The 22,532-nt window shown below is 38.9% G+C and overlaps 1 protein-coding gene across 1 annotated transcript in view; it reads right to left on the bottom strand.

Annotated features, from left to right (window-relative positions):
• The window catches only part of slc2a9l2 (solute carrier family 2 member 9, like 2), a 144,831-nt gene that overhangs the window by 21,907 nt on the left and 100,392 nt on the right, over positions 1-22,532 (bottom strand). Inside the window, 1 exon segment of the mRNA XM_038697097.1 lies at positions 2,676-2,803. Coding sequence (XP_038553025.1) covers positions 2,676-2,803 — 128 coding nt within the window.

The raw sequence follows: 22,532 nt of genomic DNA, 5'->3' as shown, positions 1-22,532 counted from the left end.
TAACATATATAAATCTGTTTTCTTGTTTTTTTCTGAACGGGTATCAACAAAACATTTTTCCTTTTATCAGGGAGCAGCATAAACAGTCTATGTTCCATAGCAAGTGTCCCTGTTAGAGTGAGGTGATGTGTCGCGGTTGTGCTCGCCTCACACACATGACCGCTGCCGAAGTTGAACTGTCTTCAACTTTTTGTACCCAACGCGGAGCACCAAGCATTGGAAGAGAGACTGATCCTCGCTGTTTGTGAGTTTCTGGAATCTATTACTGTTTACTAAATAGTTATCAGAACATCAACAGGAGCAAAGAGCAACCCCACGGGGCCAAGCGACTACGTTGTGATTTTAAGAACGTTCCTAATACCGGCATCTTCCCCAACACTAATCAGCATGCAGTGTGTAGCTATCCACTTTGCTATGGCATTTGATCGCTTGTCTTGCTTTTATTTATCTACATCTCCCACATGCTGCATACAACGTAGTTTGCCAAAGCCTCCCTCCCCTGGTTGTTTGGGTGGGTGATTTGCAGGCTGATCCCTCCTGTGAACTAATATGTATTTGGTGTAGTGTGGAGTTAAGTAAAACAACAATATTGGGTTATCTTGGCTCAACTGTTGAGTGGTCTATGGCAGTGGTTCCCAACCTTTTTTCCTTGGCGCCCCCCCTACTTTTATCTAAGAAAAGCTGAGCCCCCCTGAAAGCGATATACAGACTTTTGTATAAATTATCTAGTGTGTTATCACGATTTTTAAAAAATATGCAAACCAAAGTTTTTTTGACAACCTCAAAACAGATAAAGCTTTGGATACCCCCTGTGATCTCTGGCGCCCCCCTAAGGGGAAGGTTGGGAACCACTGGTCTATGGGATCAAACAACATAATCATGATCCCACAGGCATCTAGGAATTGAGATAAATTCGAGCTTGGGTGGTCAATCTATTTTAGAAGAATTTGTTGTTATACTTGTGGGAATTCTATTTACATCCCGACAGCGATCAATAAATCAGATGCTCCAAAAAAAGCAAGCTTAGTCGGACGGAAGGCCCCCAGTCTCAGACACTGAAAATCCCTGACAACACCAAACCCAATTCTAATGGGTACACACACAATGTACTCCTAGGAGGGTGGTTCGATAAAGAGATTGTGAAGCGAAAAACACTGAAGTTAAAGGTAAGAATAAAAGAGTGAATGACAGAAAGAGAAAAAAATAAGTTCAGAGGCCAAAGACAAAGACAGAGGCACAGAGGGAAAGAAACAGAGGAGGTAAAATTAGAGGAGACAGTTGCCGCTTGGTGCAACAATCAGGTTTTAGAAGCTGAAAGAAGACCCTGGAGTTTCCGGCAAAAACAGCCTTGTGTCAGACACTAACAGGCTCTTCTGTCTGCAATTCTGTCTGTATCTGCTTATTATTTCACTGTTACAAATTTATCCTCCTAAAAGTGGAGGGTCTCTCGGGTCCCACTTCAAAGATGCTCATAATTAATAACAAACTGTAAGTAATTTAAAACCAGAAAAGGTGAGTTAAAGCATTCTCCAATAGCTATGCTTAGCCTTTGCAGCACTAGTTTTCACTGCTGTAAGATGTCATGGTTTTAGTTTAGTTAGTTCCTGTTTTATTTTGTAATACTCACCTATCCTCTCATATCAGTCATTTTACTTTTCTGCATTTGTGTGTTTCCCACCAATTGTGATTTTCTGCCATGCCCTGATTAGTTTCGTCTGTGTCTAATTATCCTCCCCTCACTAATGTATTTAGTTTGGGTGTTCCTTTGTCTCAGTGCCAGTTTGTCTTTGTGTCTAATGTTCCAGCCTTTCCACATCTTTGTTTCTAATGTTTTTTGTGGGTTGTTTCCTTGCCCCTTGCCTGTTCTTTTGGATTTTGCCTACTTGCCTGCTGAATGTAATGTTTAAAATAGGTGTCCCTTTACAGTTTGTTTTACTGCCATTTTTGTGCAGTTATCTGCAGATTGTCTCACTAACAAAGGGAAAAAAAAACTGCGCCTCATAATCCAAGTTAAGTAATAAAAGCAAATGCCTGGTGGAACAGACTTCGTGGCTTAGCTACTCTGCCAGCCGAGGTGGTGATCACACCGGCTTACAGTAGAGGGACTGGAGTTTTAATTTCCGGTTTCAGTTTGTATAATCCAGTACTGATATTCAATTTACTTAAAAGGAACAAAAAGTCCAGTGCATGTCGGGAACACTCAATCATTACATTCAAACCATTATTGTGAAAAGCTTGTAAATTAGAAGAGATCACTGATGCTTCCAGGAGCAACAATTAGAGCTCAGTAGCTGCATATAATTAGTATATGAAATACATAATGTTATGTAATAGGACTACAGAAATATCACTATGCTATTTTAATAACAATTATGTTGACTAATGAGAGTCCAGAAAGGAGGTGGAGGTGCCTGCGGAGAGTAGGCAGCATGGTGTGGCAGGCAGCCACTGCAGGAATTAATGAGGATCTGACAACTTTAATGGACTGCCAAGGCTGAAGTAACAAACACAGTTGATGTTAATTTGGTTTAGCTGACAATCCACTGATGACTTACTGCGTGAAGTGTCACTTGTTAATTTGAAGCATCTCTACTGATGTTGTCACCCTGAACTGACTGAGCTCCAAAATCTAATGCAAGGTGTGCACCTGCACACATTTACATGAGGTAACTCACTTGAATGAATGGGAACAGAAGGCCCACAGCAAAGTTGGACAGCCAGTTGACGATGCCAGCAATCATGAAGGCGGCAGGTCGGTAGGACTGTTCAAACAGTTCCCCGGTCAGGATGAAGGGAATGCCACCTGACAGAGAAGGCAGAAAGACCATTAGTTGCAACAAACCACTGGCAGCGAACAGAAACAAATAAGCTTTGCTCTGAGCATTATTATGTGCTTACAAACCATTAAGAAAAAAATTGCTACATACATTCTCATTCACAATTCGTCAGATATGCATGCTTGGTCGAGACCCCTTGGCGTTGCTTATTTACACCTGCTTTTAGAGTTCATAAATGACGCCAAGAGGTCTTGACCATGCGTCTGTATATGGCAACTTGGGAGTGAGAACAGGTAGACTACAGGGTGAACTTGTTTCAAATTTGAAATGATTAATATCATGTTTTACTACATAATATAATGAATTGTTATTGTTAATAATAATCCCTTTCATCAGGAAAAAATCATATTGCCGTTTCGTGGCTGCTTAGACAATACAATCAGCAATTTATTTGTCTGAATTGGAATCTTGGGTATATCCATATGAGTTTGACTTGTAAAATGAAAATAAACCACTTTACTCCAGAAATAAATCCCATTAATGCACAAAAATGGAGTGCAAAAAAGGTCTTGGGTTAAAACCTAATAATAATAATTTTTAGTAAATAATTATTAAATAATTCCTTTTGTAAATAAAGCCATGAATTATTTTACTATGTTTCAATAAGTTAGGAGTTCTTCTGGCCTGTCTCCGAGTACAATGTGCAACCAACATTTCCAAACCTCCACGAGCAGATGTTGATATTTGAATGCTTTGGTGGATGATGATGTCAAACTAGGAGGCTGAAATTTTGAAAAACTTGAAAAACTTGCCTCAAATATAAAAGATAGTAATTCATCCTAACAGATTATTGTTAACTCATTAGAGAGCGCTGTGGAACAATTTAAAACACTACAGTCTGAATTTAGGAATAAGATTAAAGGAAAAATGCTGCCGTAGCAGAAGTAGTCTGGTTTAGCTGTCTAATTGGTAGATTTAGGTTCCATCTTCCCTTCTCCCCCTAAATTTGCACTTGGAAGTTTACTTTTGACAATAACATATTTATAACATGTAACACAAGGGTCTACTAGATAAATTAACATTCAGTGTTATTTTGTTTGAGTTTGGTGTGGCACTAAATTCATCAACTTTTGTTTCAGAGACATGAAAAAGGGGTGTACTGATCCAGGTATTCAAATGACTGATGACAAAGTGCTGAATGTAGTGAAAAAGTTCTATAATGCTCAATCACCGTTCATAGTTGGGTCTTAAAGCAACAGTAATAAAATTGAGAGGGTTTTTTTAAGCTTGAAAATAATGTGCAAAGACATTTTTTGAGTTGTTAAAGTCACTTTGGTATTTTCAGGCAATCTCAATCAGGGAGTGTGGCTTTAAGCTTAGTGACAAAAGGTTTCTTACCACATTGATAATTATCAATGAATCCATTTTCCCCCAACACATCGTTTGTACTAATGACTCAATCAACTACCCAAGAATTGTTTTGAATTAAATTTTTCAATTTTCAGTTTATTATGGATAGCCCCTTAAGATGCAGCATCTCGTTTTCAAGAGGGTCCAAATACACATATACATTATACAACAGGAAAAACAAACAAACAAAAAACAAGTGCTCAAAACAATTAAGTTACTAGGCAGCTTACACCCTCGCCCCAGACTGAAGACACATCATAGCTCAGACATGTTATAGCTAGCTCAATAAGTACATCTCATTACACAAGTGAAACCCATAATACATTCAATGAGATTCAATGCGAAAAGGTATCACATAAGAAAGACAGAGGTCGAATCCACAGGAGGTAAATCAATTAGACAATTATATGAAGCAAAATACAATTACAAGCAATACTGTTTAGTCCAGCATCAGTAACATGCACACACATTGTTATGATATTGAAATACAGATAACCTAAATCTGCGAAAAGATGAGATGGATCTCAATCAAAGAGGGAGATTGTTCCAATTATTATATTATTATTATAAATTGCAAGTAGCTTTATAATGAAAAGCTTTACGTCCAGCAGCTGAAAAGATTCCTGGTACAGTAAAGATGAGATATTGCATATCTCTAAGTGGATACATAGAACTACAAGGAACCAAGAGTTCTTTCAGATATGGAGGACAATCAAAGTAGGCACATTTGAAAATAAATAGGAACCAATGGAAGTCTCTTCTTGAATTAAGCTGAAGCCAATTTAGTGATGCATACATTACACAATGATGAGTTTTAAAAGGACACCTCAGAATAAATCTACAGAGAGTTAAAGACAACATTAAGTGGCTCAAGAACAGCGTCACTAGTGTTCATGCAGATGATATCAGCATAGTGAATAATGGGAAATATGAACTGAGAAATTAACCTTTTCCTGACTTCAAGTGTGAAACAATTAACAGATCTATAGAGTGAACTGAGACAGCTCTTTTTGTGATATGATCAATGTGAGGTTTAAAGCTAAGCTCAGAATCAATCCACAGTCCAAGGTATTTAAATTTTTTCAATTACACCATGGAGGACCCATCTTCATCAATATCATCATCAATCATCAATAAAGTTGCAAGTTAAGAGCACAAGGTCGTCTGTGCCTCGTCCCAAACAACATACAACAGGACTTTTCCATATTCAACAATAATTTGTTATTCTGAAGCCATTTTTGAGTCATAATAAAGTCAGCTTGCACCATATCAAAAGCTTTGGAAAGGTTGATGAAAATAGCGCCAGTTAGCTGTCCCTTATCGAAGGCGGAGAAAAGGTCATTGGTGAACTTCAAAAAGCTGTAAAATGCTGATTGAAAGCATGAGCAATAAGGGGAGGATCAGAAATTGTAACATTCATTTTTAGTTGATTCACGGGAGTTTTGCTATTCCTATTGAGAACCCAATTCAAATGATTCCAGAACTGTCTAGGGTTATGAAAGTCATTAAGAAAGCAGTCTCTATAATAACTGGATTTAGCGTTTCGGGTTTGAGTCTTGCACTGATTCCTGAGAGATCTATAATGATCCCAGTCGGGGGCAGATTTAGTAAGGCGATATTTGGCCCATGCCTTATCTCTTTGCTTAAAAATATTGATTAGAGGAGAGCTGATCCAGGGTAAGTACTTCCCTTTAACTCTAATAGTTCTAAACAGAAAATGCTTATCGATTACATTGGTAAGTTCAGAGTGAAAAAAGATCCATGCATCGTCAACAAAAGGAATTAGCTGGAACCTGTCCCAATTAATAGTTAATAAAGTTTCATAGAGTTTAAATCCTGTATAAAATAATCAACATTAGGAGGGAAATGTGGCATTTTGATTTTCCAAAGACAATAAATGACAGCGATCACTAAATCAAGACACCAGATTTAAATATCCTTTCCTGATTAGAGACCAGTATCAAGTCAAGCAAAGATGAAGACCGGCTATCCACTCTAGTGGGTTCCTTAGTAAGCTGTGTGAGATTAACACTACTAAACGAAGTAGCCTATATATATTTTATGAACATTTAGAGTTGTTAATAATTTATTACACTTAGTAGAAGTGTACCGCATTTTGATCAATGAGCACAGCAAAGTGTCTGAAAAGGACCTTAAGAGGTGGATGCATAATTCGGCAGAGCAGATGTTGTAGGCTATCTGCTGAGATTTGGATCCACCTCTTTTCTCAGCATGAATGAGCGTTACCACCCGTGAGGTCCATGCAGGCAGGCAGAATTCGCCACAACCTGCTAGTTCGCTGACATCATTGTCCAAACATCACAAAACGCTAGGCCCACTGTGCTGACGGCACTCCAACTGGCCTTGGTATTTGGTACTTCTACTTCTACCGCGACCTGTGAAAATTTGTTTTCCTCTCTCAAAAATGTGTTTTCAGCTTCACGCCAGACTAGTTCAGCGTTCTCAAGAAATTCCAATCAGCTCACAAGCGGCGTCTTCAGCTCTTCTAATTGTGAGTTCAATTTAAAGTTTCGTGTAGCCCGGTAGTTAGTGTATTTATGTAACCGGTATTATGTAGCGTACTGTCAAAGTGCACTATTTTGCATTGTTGTGTTGTGATGATACTATCAATTTGGTAGGCTATTTAGTTTTTCAGTTGTGCGCTGTCCAATGTGCAGAAATGTCCCTCCCGCCGTGGAGAAACAGCTGTTTTATTTATTTTTGATAATGGAGATTGTATGTGTAGCCTATGTGTTGATATTGTTTTGATAATGGTACATGGTCCTTTTTTAGTTGTAGTAGTGTATACGCTTATGGTAGAGCAGACTAGAAGTAAAATGCGTCTCTCCTCTCAGTGAGATAGCAGTTAAACTACATGTGTGCTGTTAACTTTGTTTACAATAGGTTTATAATAGAGTCGGTTTAGGAGGAGTTGGTTTGCATCACTTCAGGCAATTCACTTACAGAAACGGCAGTAGCAATAATAAGTAGCCTAACTATAGGATATCCGAAAAAAATTCCCCATCACTAGTGCCCACCCATTGAAAATAAATGCCCTGAGGAGAACATTTTCCTACCTCCCTCCTTCGCACTGATGGAAAGTCTTGCAGGAAACAGTAGCGCAGGCTTAAGTTTTATAGAGGTCCGACATAACTTCACGATACTTTGATCACTGTTCCATTACTTCGGGAGTGTAGTCCTCATAGATCGCAATAGATGTCCCACAGTACTGAAGCCTTCCTCTTCTAGCTCTGGCTTCACTTATGATAGTCACTTTATGCTGGTACCTTAGAAGGCATATAATAAGTGGCCTAGGTCGCTGACCTGGGCTCAGTTTAGCAAAGACAGCTCTCACCGAACACTTCCATCAGAAGCCCCGAGAAGAAGGAAGTGGGCTGGGCTTGGATTCAGGCAGGCCGAGTAGCCTAATATTATTGCGGCGGCTACGTGATTCCAGATCAGCCACTTTAGCCAGCAGTTTAGGGTTATTTGCTGACAATGAAGCATGCTCAGTCAGCTAACGTCTATGAAAATAAAGTCTTTGCTGCTTATCTGTTCTAAAATTTTAGATCAAAGAGCATGGCAAGTAGTTTTGTTTTTTTCTCTGTATGTAAGAAATTACACACTCATTTAAGCAAAAAGAAAAAAATCACAACACAACAACAACATTAAAGGCAACTACTCCCAAGAAAACAGTATAATAGAAAACAATGCAACACTTTTCAGATTTTGCAATCTGTAGAACAACATTGAAAAACCAATGACTGTAGGGGGTGCAAGGCACATCCTTGTTAAATCATAGTGGCCAACTTGAAAGACATAGTAAGACAGGTCTGACTCTGTTTGTGTAGAAAGGAAGACAGTTACACAAACAAGACTCGTGCAGACAAGATTTGCGCATTTCTCTGCCCCCTCGATTATGGAAGCATGAGGAATGCCACTACTGAAAATGGAATGGACGGTGACATTTTCAACCATATTTCATCAGAGTGTAACCCTTTGGGAATTTTTTATGTGCTCAAGTGAGCCAACCACCTTCCCCAGCGCAGAGTAAAGATAAAGGTGAAAGGGAGATTGGGGCTACTATTGACTTGCAGTAGGCGTGTGTACAGTATATTGTGCAACAAAACATGATAAAGGGTCTATGCTGTCGTGGAGTTTTTACTTGAGTTTTGATGTGACTGATGAAGTGTGAATTCACACATGAACAGTGATATTTTTGAAACATCGCACTACAACAACAACAACAACAAAGTGATGGAAGAGAGAAAGACAAAAGTCAACATTATAATTCACAGCCAAGACACTCGATAAGTTATAACTTGTGTCTTATCTGGGCTACATGTTATCTGGCCCTTTTTGAATAAGCAACCTGACAGAATTTTCGTATAGGTGAAGATAATGTTCAGTGTAGGGAAAGACATGCTGTGGTAGGGTATCTTTTACCGTCTGAAAAACGCACAAAATAGCCACAGAATTGCACACTGTCTGCTTCCAAATCTGTGGATTTCGCATTTTATCATCATAGCAGGTTATTTGTTGTCACATAATTGCCTCTGAGAAGACAGTTAAAGAGGTACAAACCACAGGAGCATTTCCATTTAAAGCTGAATGAAAGCCCTCAGCACACTCTTAGATTTAATTGCTTGTGGTAATAACCTGTCTCCAAATTTCATATCATGAATAAGATGCCTCCCTGTTTAGCAAATGTGACCAGCAGATTACAAGTGAAAGAGTGTGTGTGTGTGTGTGTGTGTGTGTGTGTGTGTGTGTGTGTGTGTGTACTTCCTACATAGTGAGGATCGGAACAGGATTTTAACCAACAAAGTGAGGACATTTTTGAAAAGTGAGGTCCTCACTTCACTTCAACTGTTTGAAGGTTAAGACTTCAGACTTCAGATTATGTCAATGGCGGTCCTCACAAGTATAGAAGTACAAGGATGTGTGTGTGTGTTCATGCATGCCCAGTTGGCCAGATTACACACGTCGTGTTGCATTTTTCAATCCAATCACCTACCAAAACTGTTAAATTAATTAATGAAATTAATTAATTAATGGTCACTAACAAGAAGTGCAGGTGCCCTGGTTCCCATCATATCGTACATCTACGGTGAGGAGGATAATTGTGGAAACTAATTGTGGCCACGCTACAGTTTTGAAGTTATTCCTGAAATGCCAAAGCCATATGAAATTGGCTAATCCTTTTTTTAGTTTGTTCAGCAAACCCAAAGAAGCAGCCAGGTCAGTCTTGCCGCTTTCCTTCTCACTGCGATCACTTTCATTTTGTTTCAATAAAGCTAAAGATGTTCTTGTTGACATTTTTCTTTTTCTGTTGTTAGACAACTGGACAATATATTTTTTCATGGGCGGCTGTGGTTCAGGAGGTAGAGCAGATCATCAGCAGATCGGCGGTTTGACCAGCTTCACCAGTCTGCATGGAGTGGACCCGGGCTGGGGTACACCCTGGACAGGTTGCCAGTCCATCGCATGGCCACACATAGACGAACAACCACTCACGCTCACACTCACACTCACACCTAAGGACAATTTAGGGTAACTAATCAACCTAGCCTGCATGTTTTTGGACGGTGGGAGGAAGCCAGAGCACCCGGAGAGAACCCACGCAGACACGGGGAGAACACCATGCCACCCCCAAATGTGAATGTTAATTTACTATAATAATTAATCGAAGGTGCTATATAAGTACAGAACATTTACTTTTTAAAGGCAGGGTAGGCAATTTGTTTCTAAAACACTTTTAGCCACATTTGTTGAAACTGTCTTTATATACCAATACATACAGTATTAGGGGCTCTGAAAAAGAGATATAAAAAAAATATCGCTGTGGCTTTTCAACGATGCAGACAACTGAGGGACCCCAAGGGTTTTTTCTGCTGACAGGTAACATAATCTGGCTTTTTTTGTTTTTGATGGTAATTTACTTTATTAGTAGTTTATGTATGTATTGTAGTAAGTATGTATTGCTAGCCAACGTAGCTACCTACTTAGCATACAGCTAACGTTAGCTACTACAGTGAAGGTGTAACATTACGCTGGTGTAGCGAGCAAGAGTAGAAATGATGAATTATCAGTAGCAGCAGCTGAGTTGTAAAACAGCAGCACCACTGTCTAGGAGAAGTTAGCCAACACTAACATTAGATAAGACAATGTAGGTGTAGACTGTGCCTATTTATAACTTATACCTAGCATTACCATTTGTCTAACCTGTTCACTGTTGCCAGCACCGGTTTATTTATTCATGTTTAGTTTGTTGTTATCTTATCAGTGTGTGCGTTTAATATTATCTTAAGTCTCCATGCATTGTTTGACTGTATGTTACTCCTGTTATCTCTTTGAACAAGACATTTTAGATATGTGGTGATGTAGCTTATTTGTGTGTGAAAACACTAATACTGTAAATGGTGCTGCTATGCCATGAATTATATTACCAGAAGGGGAAAATGCAGTATCTTTTATTATTAGGGAGGGAGGAGTGAGTTGTGGGGCAGTTTAGTTTTATAACACCGTAATGAAAGGGACAGAAAGTTGTGAACACTTGTCATAATTCGGGAGAAATGTGACCTGTGAGAGGACAATGAAAAATATGAGTTTCCCGTGAAAATCCGGAGGGTTAGCAATAGGGCTGGGCAATAAAACAATAATAATTATCGCAATATCATTTTCCTCAATAATAATATAAAAAATGTTCAATATATCGTCAATAAATATTTGGTTTAATTTATTTGAATCACGGACAAATTAGCACTTAATTTTTCAATTAAAAATATTTATTTTGTTGAGAAAAAGAGGCCTGAAAAAAAGATAAACTTCATCATATTTGTTGAAAACAGATTTTATCATAATAGTTTTGAATGTTCCACCTCAGATCTGTGAAGTGATCCACTGTTTGGCATCAAGTGTTTGTCACATTCTGACCATAAAACCAAATAATTAACCATCTGGTTTCTTCAATTTTCACTCAGGAGCAAAAATCAGCCTATGAAATGTTTTTATCGTGATAACATTTTTGGCCATATTGCCCAGCCCTAGTTAGCAAGTATGAGCTAACCGAAGCTAACATCTGTTGCTCTGTTTACTTCTGTATGACAGAGTACTGCGTGTGACGTTGTGTTATTCTTCTGCACATGCGGTTCGCTTTCAGGCTGCGGACAGTACACACTGAAGTCTGATATGGGCTACATTTAAGCAATAATGTGAACTGTTAAAAAAAAAAAATCTGATCTGGGAAAAAATTAGGAATTTAGCATTAAGGCCTGCAGTCTGAATTAGTGTTCTAGTCAAGACCACCCAAACCGAGACCAAGTCAAGACCAGAGTTTATCGAGACTGAGACAAGACCAAGACTTTTAGGGTCTGAGACGAAGTCGAGATCGAGGGAGGGCGAGACCGAGTCAAGACCAAGACCAGTTCCCCACATTAAATGACACACAATAAAACGTGTAACAAGATCATAGGTACTTCTCCAATTGATCTGAAAGATCCACATTCCCATAAAAACACCTACATAAAAACACTAAGAGTTGAAATCAACAGAAGCATCTTTATTCAACACTCCTTTTCCATGCTTACTTTAGGGGGTAAAAGTCATTAACGGGAACAACACATTTTTAATTAGGGTTATTGGTTGCATTTGAAGCAATACGTTTTACATCCAATCAAAGTTAGGATGGTAACAAATAAATCAGACAATGCACAAGCAATTTATTGATATGGTCAAAGTTATGGTCTTGAAATAAAATCCCGAGTCCTCAATGTCCGAGACAGAGACAAGACCGAGTACAAATGCTGTTGAGTCCGAGGCGAGACCAAGACCATCAAAAAGTGGTCTTAAGACCGGTCTCGAGACCAAGACCGCTCTCGAGTACTACAACACTAGTCTGAACGTAGTGTTAGAGACAATAGAAATTTCTCCTCTAAGATTAACAGTGACACAGCACCCCACTGTGTCAGAGCAGGCTTACAATACGTGTTTTAGAGAAGCTCAGATTTCCACATACACATTAAGGCCCCCATTTACACTTGGCATTTATAAACATTCTCAGTTCTTCCAAGTATAAACACATACTGCACTGTACAAAAGTTCTGACCAGTTGATTTCATCACCACCTGACCGTCTGCGGTCCTCGACGGTCCTAATGGTTTTTTAAATTGTGTGCACCAAATACAATACACATACTGCTGACTACAAAACTGCATGTCAAGTGGGATCACAAAGGCGTGGGCACTGTCTGACAGATTGTTAATAAGTACATCGTGCTCCTCTCGCCTGTTCAGAATCCCTCTAACAAAGGAATCAATCAATAGATCAATAGAAATGGAATACATTTCTAGAACAAGCAACAGGAAACATGAGGAAGAGAATTTTTTTTTCGATGGCAGCCACAACAACACTGATCACAGTTCTGCCAGGAAAGGACAAATCTGCTTCACACATGATGCAGGGAGGGTTGGGTGACTAGCCAACCTCGGCATTTTGTGTGTGTGTTTGTGAGTGTTCAGTTTAGACCTTTTCCGAGATAAACCGCTCAGTAAAAAATTGTGTTTCATATTCTTATATTTTGGTGGGGACTAAGATTAAGGTTCGGGGTAGGGTAAGGGTTGTTTAGGCATGTTGTGATGGTAAAGGTTATGGTAAGGGACTAGGTAATGCTTTATGCCAATGTGATGTCCCCACGGGGATAGAGGAACAAACGTGTATGTGTGTGTGTGTGTGTGTGTCAGTGTGTGTGTGTGTGTTAATGCAAGAGGGAGATGACAGAAAGAGAAGAAAAAGGGTTAGTTAAAAAATTAACTGATGGTTTGACAAATGCGCAACAAGCTACATTTGTAGTATTTTGTATATTAGGGTATTTTTCCCACTGATAAATCAAGCCTCTGCTATTTCTAAAAAGAAGCTCTAATAATTCACACAATAATGATCCATAATGTTGTAAAGGTATTTCCAAACTTAACTTAGTTGAGGGGGCTAAATGAGTGCCCTTACTGCTACAACATGTTCCATGTCAAGCTAAATTCATCTTTTTAGTCTTTTATTGCCTTTTGAGTCTTAAGCTGGGTGAGCACAGGGACTGTACATTAATTAAGCCATGTATGGTATTTGGCCAGTATAATTATGTTAGTGGAGAGCCTCAGAGGAGACAGCAAAACACCACAGCAACTCATTGAATGAATACACTGTTTTGTTACAATACTCTTATTACACCATTTCCTCCATGTTGTAGGAAGACCACAAATTGATGTGGGTATCGATTTCTATTCCTATTTGTATTTAAGAAATAATTTCCTGACAAAGCCAAATGCATGAAAGGTTATACTGAGAAATGTAACTGCTGGAGGGATTTACATATATATAAAGTCAAACTGGCTAATGTATCATGCATCAACACAGCTTAGAACAGAAAACAAATTATGCTACATGCTACATGCATGTGCAACACTGAACAGCTGGGCAATACATGCATCAGTTTACACAATTCCAAACAACACTTTCAAGTTCCTGACCACTCAGGCATATATATATAGTGCTTTGCTGGTGCAAAGCTCTAACATCCGCATCACAAAAACACAAAAGTAACAAAGTTAACCACACAATGAGTATTGGGAGCCTCTTTGATAATCAGTTGAAAGTGAGATTTGTCAATCCTGGTCCCCTGGAACTTTTATGGTTTTCATTCTAGCCATCAAATCAGTAATAATTTACAAGCATAATTAATCAGCTACATTTCACCATCAGATATGATACAAGCAGACCGTTCATTTTCTGGGGTTGGAGGACCAGAAATGGTTACTGATGATTATTTAGGGAGCAGATAATTATTGGTGGTGACAGATTTAAAATGAGGGAAGATCTAAATGGCATCAACAGCCCCAAATGGCATCATAGCACAAAGCTGATCAGACAGAAATTACACAGCAGTTCTTTTTTGGTTTGGATTTGTGACAAGAGCTAGTACACAGCCTTCTGTTTCAGCTTGACCTCCTGAGACATCACATTTTCATGGGGGTCGGCCACACTCTACCAGTGCCAGAGCCTTGATCTGTTGTGCCTCAGGCAGAGAGCCACAGATGACAGGACTCCGGTGAGAAGGCAGCACCAGAGGCCACTGTTGTATTCACTCACAATTGGTTCTGACAGGGGTTAACCAGCTCATCTGTATAGTTTATCAGTGAACCAGCAATCCCACTTCATGGCTGAGAGAAGGACCACAATTTTGGCCATAAATATAGGAATATTACAATTTTATAAGACAAGCTAAGTAGTTAATATTTGTTTCCCTCATTCTAAAAGGATTTATCAAGTATCTAGAAGTACTACATTTGCCCTTGTAGTGACTCATGTGATTTGCTTGTGATATTATCCAACAACAGCACACACACTCTAAATAAAGTAATTATGTAATAGGATAATCATGTCACACTAGCAGAATCCTTCCACATTAGACATCCATGTCCCACATACAGCAGCATGAGCAGAGTGACAAACACTAGGGCGGCCATGCAGAAACGTTCACATGCAGTGTGTATATATAGTAGATCTGCAGCAACAAAGCATGAGTTCTGAGATTTTGAATTAAAAGCTTCACATACCGTTAATGTCGGCAAGCAAATTTTGGGTTGAACTTGATAACTACAAATAACGTTTTTTATTTAATATTTAGACACATTATAGTGGGGTCAGACATAGCTTAAGCATTGTGTAAAATCAAGGATCTTTCCAAAGGTGCAAAATAAAGTAAACTTAGTCTGATCTTTTCTATGTAAATTATGCAAACTAGCAACCAAAGGGAACTTTTCATACAAGGAATCAACATTTTAACCAATAAAGAGTGCAACTAAAGAAGAACAGCAGACATAATAATGAGCTATGTGTTGAAAAACACACAGTGTAACTCAAATATTATCAGAGTATCAGAGGCACAGGTACAATGCTACTGTGATGCACTTCCTACCTGCATGCATTCAAAATACAGCCAAAAAGAATATCCATCCATCCATTATCTATAACTGCTTGTCCTGTGTAAGGTCGTGGGGGGGCTGTGGCCAATTGGGCGAGAAGCGGAGTACACCTTGGACCTGTCCCAGTTCATCACAGGGCTGACACATACAGACACAGAAAGCGGATAGTCACTTTTCATTTTGGTGTGACAAACGCGTTTTTGATAAGCAGAACGTTATCTGACATACTGACAGTGATGAGAGCGAGGAACATAAAATTCAAGAAACTGTGTTGACAGGCCATTTGATAGCAAAATATTAGGGTGTTGCAGCTCTCACAGATAAATAATATAACTACAGCAGATCAACCTCTATTGAACCAGCACTCTATGTAAACAGAGTGATCAATCATCTCCAGACGAGGATATATATAAATATATCAAAGCTGCAGGGATGGTGCTTGGGAATAAGTCTTCTGTTTTTAGTGATACTCCCACCTTATACAATATCAACTAGTAAATGTAAGTTCATTATCCGTACAATTCCTCAATTACCTTTCAAATGCAAAAAGAAATAAATAAAATAAAATACATAAAAACAATCTCTTGATCCATGATTCAGGTCACCATCATTAAAAACATTTCAATCCTCCTTATACTTCCCTGAGAACTGAGGAGTAAAGACAAGTCCTATGCAGTAAAGTCTTTTACTGGACAGACACATCCTTTTCTTGGAAATTTAATAGTAATTGGATCCTTCAGCTGATATATGTATATAACGTCCAATAATATCTTTATATGGTGCAATACCATTTCGGTACAATGTACAATAGTAGCTTCTCGGAGGGTAAACATGGTAAACATTATATTTGCTGAACATCAGCATGTTAGCATTGTCTTTGTGAACATGTTAACATGCCTAAGTACACTTCACACATGCATGGCTGTAGACACTAGTCTTGTTTTTGTTGTTAGTCAAAAATTACAATATGCATTTTGGCTCAGTCATGGAGAACGAAAGTAAATGTTTTGTGCATTTCTCAGTTTTTTAAAAACATATTTTTATATTTCCTTTTGTATACACAACAAAAATCACAGCCAAATTATCACAAACTTGTCTGTGAATATTCCCAGTCATTCAGGTCTTCCAAGGTGAATTAAAATCAAAAGGCAAGATACCTGAAGACGTTTCATCTCTTAACCAAGAGACTTGCTGAGTTCTGACTGACTGGGTGATCTGATCAAGGTGATAACACTAACTTATTATCACCACAAAATAATAAGAAAACAGATTTTAATTATCTGCTTGTCCAATAGATTGCAGAAACTACAGGAAAGAGACGTTGCTGTGTTGCCCTGGAGAGAGCAGAGTTGTGGCACAAATTAGTGGCCATGATTAGAAACAATATTACATGGAAATAGAAAACATGATCATTAATCACGCTGGTTGTTTCACCTTCAGATGGTCATTTGGGTTGTGCAATTAAAAAAAAAATAGCCTTGATGATCGTGTCAGCAACACTCAAGGGTGTGCACAGGTAGAACTGTTATACTGTTTTTTCACAGGCACACTTGTTAAACTCACACCAAGCTGGGATCACATACTGTCACATCACAACAGGACCACTGTAGTGGTTTGATAGCAGAGCAGACCCGTGACTGTCTCCCTGTGTGCTATATTGATTGGCTCACCACATGTGTGGCTGGCACTGTTTTAAAAGTCCCACTGGGTTCAACTCTCAGTTCCTTTAAAACTTGTTACTGAATCACTTTGGTTTGGAGTTCAGTTGCACTCAGATATCAGCTTTGTTTTACTGTTTACTGATGGAATTGTGTCAAGTTGCTGCTGATGCAAACAGAACATTTGTTGCTGCTGCTGCTTACCCTTTAAAACGTTCGATCAGTGAACCAGAGGGAGGCTATTATTGTGGCTTTTATTGGTTTGAAATATTTCCGGTAGGAATGGTACGAGAAGAAACAACCACACTGAGCTGTTAGATTAAGAATAGGCTCAACTACGGTTTGTGCAAACCAACACACCTACAACAGGTCATCACGGTATACTTATTTCATTTACATATTTTACCTTCATGCACTGTGGAAAACCATTCGCAACATGCTAGCACATCTTGAAAGGTCGCCCTTCAGCTCTGTATGAGGGTGCACACCACTAGACTTTAGTGCCTTGTTGTTGTGACAAGGTGATTAGTAGTAGTCTGGTGAATGCAGTGGCACTATTAAATGGACAGTAAAGTGATTGTATTCCAATACACTTGCAGTTAAATTCAGCATATATTTCCTCTCGTTTCGCTAGCTCTCTGTTGTGCATGTGCTCTGAAAAGATCCAGTTTTCCTACACAGCCCTGGCTCTGTAAATGGAAAACAAAGAAAGTGGTGTGGACCTTGACACAGCCAAAGAGGGAAAGGCCCGAAGTGCAGAAAGTTATATGACCAGGCAAGGGCGAAGCTGTTTCAATGCTGGAAAAACCTCTGAGATTTGAAATTTAGGGGAATCAGTCCTTCTGCAGAATCACTTACTGTCCCCTTAAGATGTTCAATATGTGAGCATGGCAAATGGATTACAGTTCTTGAATGTGATGTTGTGTGAAAGCTGATAGTCAATACAAGGGTAGAGCCCTAACTCTGTCTTTCCCGCAAAATAAAAACCTGCTCCAGTTGGTAAAGTAGAACAAGGGGTAAATCTTGAAATGATGGGATCTCAAGTGTAATCTTCCATAGCAAATGTTTAAGGACCCCATGTTGGATAAATCCGTCCCTGCGGGGGACAGGCTACTGGCAGAAGATCAATGTCACAGTCATACAATATATGTAAAGAAAACATTGTTTCCTGCTTTTAGTAAACACCTCTCAGGGGTCTGTTTACATGGAGGACAGTCAGTTTCACAGGAGACATCAGCCTTGGGAGGAATAGCAATATCTGTGAGGTACACTAGTCAAGGAACAATCTGGACTCTGCTCCTCTGGAAGCTCCATTTATAGCTGGGATGCAATCAGAGTCAACTGAGAATTACATGAAAATCTGAAGATTTCTGATTATTTTTTAGTGTGATTGTTTTTTTCAGTGGCAAGGTGCACATTAAAGTGGGTGCTTGAAATAAGTTTTCACTCATAAGTCTAAATGTCAGAATACTAAGCAGAAACAGTATGGCGAAACAGGAATATTAAATAGTGGCAATTGCATATCTGTGTACTCTAAATACAAGATACATAACAAGACATTAACCAAATGAGGTGGTAAACAAAAAGATGATTAGAGCCACTAAACACACAAAATACACACCCACCTACTAATAAATTCAGGTGTTCAGAGGCAATTTCTCTCTCACAGACTCATAATCCATCCGCCTTCTTCTTCTTCTTCATTTCTTTTTGCTCTTCTAATTAAATTGTGTTCTAATACTGGCTACTGCACATCATTAAGTTTCACCTTGGCCTGAGTTCCCTCCGCAGTCTCCTCTCATCACTTCTGTCTCTGCATATTTCGCTCGTGGCTCCTAAAAAGCTGCAGATGTCACTCTTGTCAGGAAGTGTTCACATCTCACCCTTGGTATCTCTCATTACCTGCTAACTCTCAGAATAGCAAGTTTGGCTGCCCGAGGTTTATTTACACATTTCCAAGTAAGTAATAGGTAAAGGGGATTCATCTTGTTCAGTGGTGTTCTGTCATATCCTCTATGGCAGGGGTCGGCAAATAAGTCTGGCATCGGGCCAAATTTTTTCAAGCCATTACGTGGCACGCCAGAACATAGTCAAATTATTTAAAATCCTTGGATACTTGTGTGCATGTTTAGCTCAGTCAGTAGTGTGCGGGACTCCCATTGGGAGGGTTGTTCTAGGGCACAATAACTTAATTGAAATTATTATTTGAGTAACTGTAGCTGTCATGACTGAGATCTATTTAACCACCGCTATCAAATTTATTTATTTATTTATTTTTCTGCTATCAAAGCAATCTGGACACAAGCCAGATATTATTGCTGGCGGGACAGTACTGGCCCGCAGGCCGCCTACTGCCGACCACTGCTCTTTGGCCTGTCTGTCAGCCGTTTCTAAAGACCTCTCTGTCTCTTTCAACTATGGTATTTTCTCCTCCCAGGAGAACTGAGTGAATTTACCATCCAACTATAACAAGACCACAGGGTCTGCTCCACCATGCTGTGAACACAATGACTGCAAAAAAAAAATCCATAGCTCTCCAGCACAACTTGTTGCACAATTGTTTGGTGTGCATTGCAGATCAATTGCAGAAGAGTGTTTCATATGATGAATCGATTCTACATTTGTGTTATAAATGCATGGACAGGCAGTTTACAGAATTGTAGTGAAAACTGTGATACCATTTAGATTTACACCACAACCTGTATTTATCAGCTCATAGTCAGAACTTGAGTGGTGCATATTTGTTCCACCTTTAAGCTTTACAATTCAATTTACATGTAATTGAAAACTTGTATTACATATTCAACACTGATGATAATGTGACACAACAGCTGTAATTTCATTTATTGCCCCTCAAAGCTCCAATAACGTGCATATTAAAACATTTACCACCAGCTTGAACAGATTCAACCCATGGATGATGGTAGATGTGGCCAAATGTTGCTTTCAATTCATTTTACAGATCTGAATGTTATAACAGTGGTGCAATTCATTTCCAAAATTAGAACTGCTTCTGTGATAGCAGCTACTCTACTACTTGCTGGGAGAGTGTGTGTGAAGTTTAAAGAAGTCCTACTCTGAAGTACAATTTTTAGTAGAGTTCAGCAACCTGACCCAAACCTGATGAGTGTTCGGGGGTTTCTTTGCGTAAAGCTTCGGGCTTGGGATGGATTATTTTCAAATGTAATGTCATGACAAAGTTATCCTTTTCTCTCCCTCTGTATATGTTTTTCACTGGTGGGCCGCCGTGCCTTATTCTGTCTTGGTTTATTGCTGTTGTCAGATTAGTGATAGCAAGTATATAACTTTGTCTTTAAAGAAGAATGACAAAAGGTTCAGGCCTTGGTTTTATGCTCGTATTGAACTCTTTTGAATTCTTAGTCCCTCTAAGATGATATTTTGCATTTAAGTTCTGCATATAAATGAGTGAAACATTAAAAATGCTGTTACTGAAGGCTCAAAGTTATTACGATTATAATTTTTTTTTTCGTATGGTCTATACATGAAGAGAAGGACAAATGTACGTTATTGTCAGCGATGGAAGAAGTATTCAGATCCCTGTACAGTATGTGAGACCTACATAATAATGTCAGAGGTTTGTAAGTTCAGAAATAGCTTAAAATTGAAATTTGTTATATTAACAGTGGATCAAATGACTGCCTGTAACGTGTAAGAGAAATACTGCAGATCCCTACACACCAGGGCAGCAAGAGTGAACCATTGGCTGTATGTAAAGATGGATGACATGGCCGCTCTAATTAGTTATTTGATGCTATTAAAAGGGGGTTTTACATCATGATTGATGGCTGGGCCCTGATTGCGACTGAGTCGGTCATGTTTATGGGTGAGACCTCGATAAAGCTGCTTCAATCCCGAACACTACTGTGCAGGCTCCTAATGACGTCGTCCATCTTTATATCCAGTCTATAGAGTGAACTGGCAGCACGAATCCTAAGTATTGGCCACAATGTAAGGACATAAAGCATTCATTCTTTTGTGAAAACACTTACTGTTTATTTTGTCTTTCAGCAGTATAATGGAATAGTGGCAAAAAGGCTTAATGCAGCTTTAAGAGCACATTGAAAAGGCTCAATGTGGCAGTACAGTAAATCACTTGATTGGCTAAGTTGTTGTGAACCAGTTGAGAGTTTTAGTAAAAGCATGAATATTTTGATGGAAAATTGTTTGCAAAACGAAGAAAAAGAAAATGATAGGGGGCATTTGTATCTTCCACCTGTAAACAGTGGCCATTTTGTTTTGTTGATGCACAATTTACATTAGGACAATGAAGAGTCCTGTGTGATTTGACAGGGAACAACAATTATTTCCCTATTTTCAAATAACAATGTGTATCTATAATAACTGCCTCAGTTGCTTTTCCATATTCAACCTCAGGCAGTTTCTCACCATATGTGCACAAAAGAATATAATTTGCCTTTTATCTCAACAAATAAAAATCAGAGACACCAGTGGCCTGTACTACGAAGGGAGTTCAACCTACTCAGAGTTAACTCGGGTTATCAGGCAAACTCAGGTTTCACAAACTCTGACCGCCTACACTGGAGTTAAACGGTACTACGAAGATGGATAAGATGTTGGTTAGTTGAGTCCGTGTTAACCCGGTGTTAACTTAATTGGAGTTGGTGCGCGTTTGCAGAAAATGGGTGTGTTCGGCCGTGCAGACAGAGTTTTTTCGCAACAACGCATGCTCCATATTTCTCCAGAGGAATGCACATTGGTAGTGTCAGGAAATTATGAATGTAAAGACAAGTTAACGGCTAAATCTAATATCGTGGCGGACGACAAAGCCAGGGCGGCTTGTTGGCATCGCATTGAGTAAATCTTCACAGTGTTCTTATTATATATATATGTGTGTAGGTCTAATACGATTAAGAGGGTAGAAGGTAAAACTGCACATAAGGTCCATTGTAATAGAAAAAAAGGAGCCAGCGGAGAGGATTATTCCTAATAATCCGAGACAGAATTTAATTTCCAAGATTAATCTACAAGTAAAAATCTTAAATATTCTCTGATATTATAGTCACACATTTATGAGAGAAACTTAATATTTTTTTTCTCGGTTATTAACCCCGACCCTGGATCCCTATTTTTTGGACACGTAAAATTGTCAATCCAAATAGGCCTATGTGAAAACACTTAGGAGAATTCAATTATAGACTAGGCTTACAGATGGGCTAAGAGATGCAGTGTAAATTGCCATGGCAACAGATCCCGGTTAACACCTATCACCCTTTAGTAGTACGGGTTAATCAGGAAGTTACACCCGACGTCAAAATGTTACTCCTGAAGTTACCTGGATAAGCCAGTTACCCCGCTTCGTAATTCAGGCCACTGGTGGGCTTACTTGTTTGCTACTGAAGAGAGCGAAAGTTTTTGTTTAAATCCTGAAGAGATCCTGCAGTAGTAAAGATAATGAAGGAAAAGCATCCAAGTCTCCTCACCTTGATCGCTGAACAAATCAATGATTGGATGTGCCAGAATGTTGTTCAATTTAACAAAGATAAAAATGAAGAAAATGTTTTTGGAACAAAGATGATTCAACGTTAGCTTCAAATGTTCAAAAACACAAACCAAGCCAGAATTCTTGGTGTAGTCATGAACTGAAATTCAACAGCCACATTAAGTCCACCTACTATCACCAGAAGAATACATCACGGATTAAAGGACTTATGGCTCAGAAGGTTTTGGAA

The sequence above is a fragment of the Micropterus salmoides genome, unplaced genomic scaffold (genome assembly GCF_014851395.1).
Source record: "Micropterus salmoides isolate LMB-PRFRI ecotype aquatic unplaced genomic scaffold, ASM1485139v1 Ms_hic_scaffold_4, whole genome shotgun sequence".
NCBI classification, from domain to species: Eukaryota; Metazoa; Chordata; class Actinopteri; order Centrarchiformes; family Centrarchidae; genus Micropterus; species Micropterus salmoides.
This window is presented reverse-complemented; position numbering and strand designations above follow the sequence as displayed.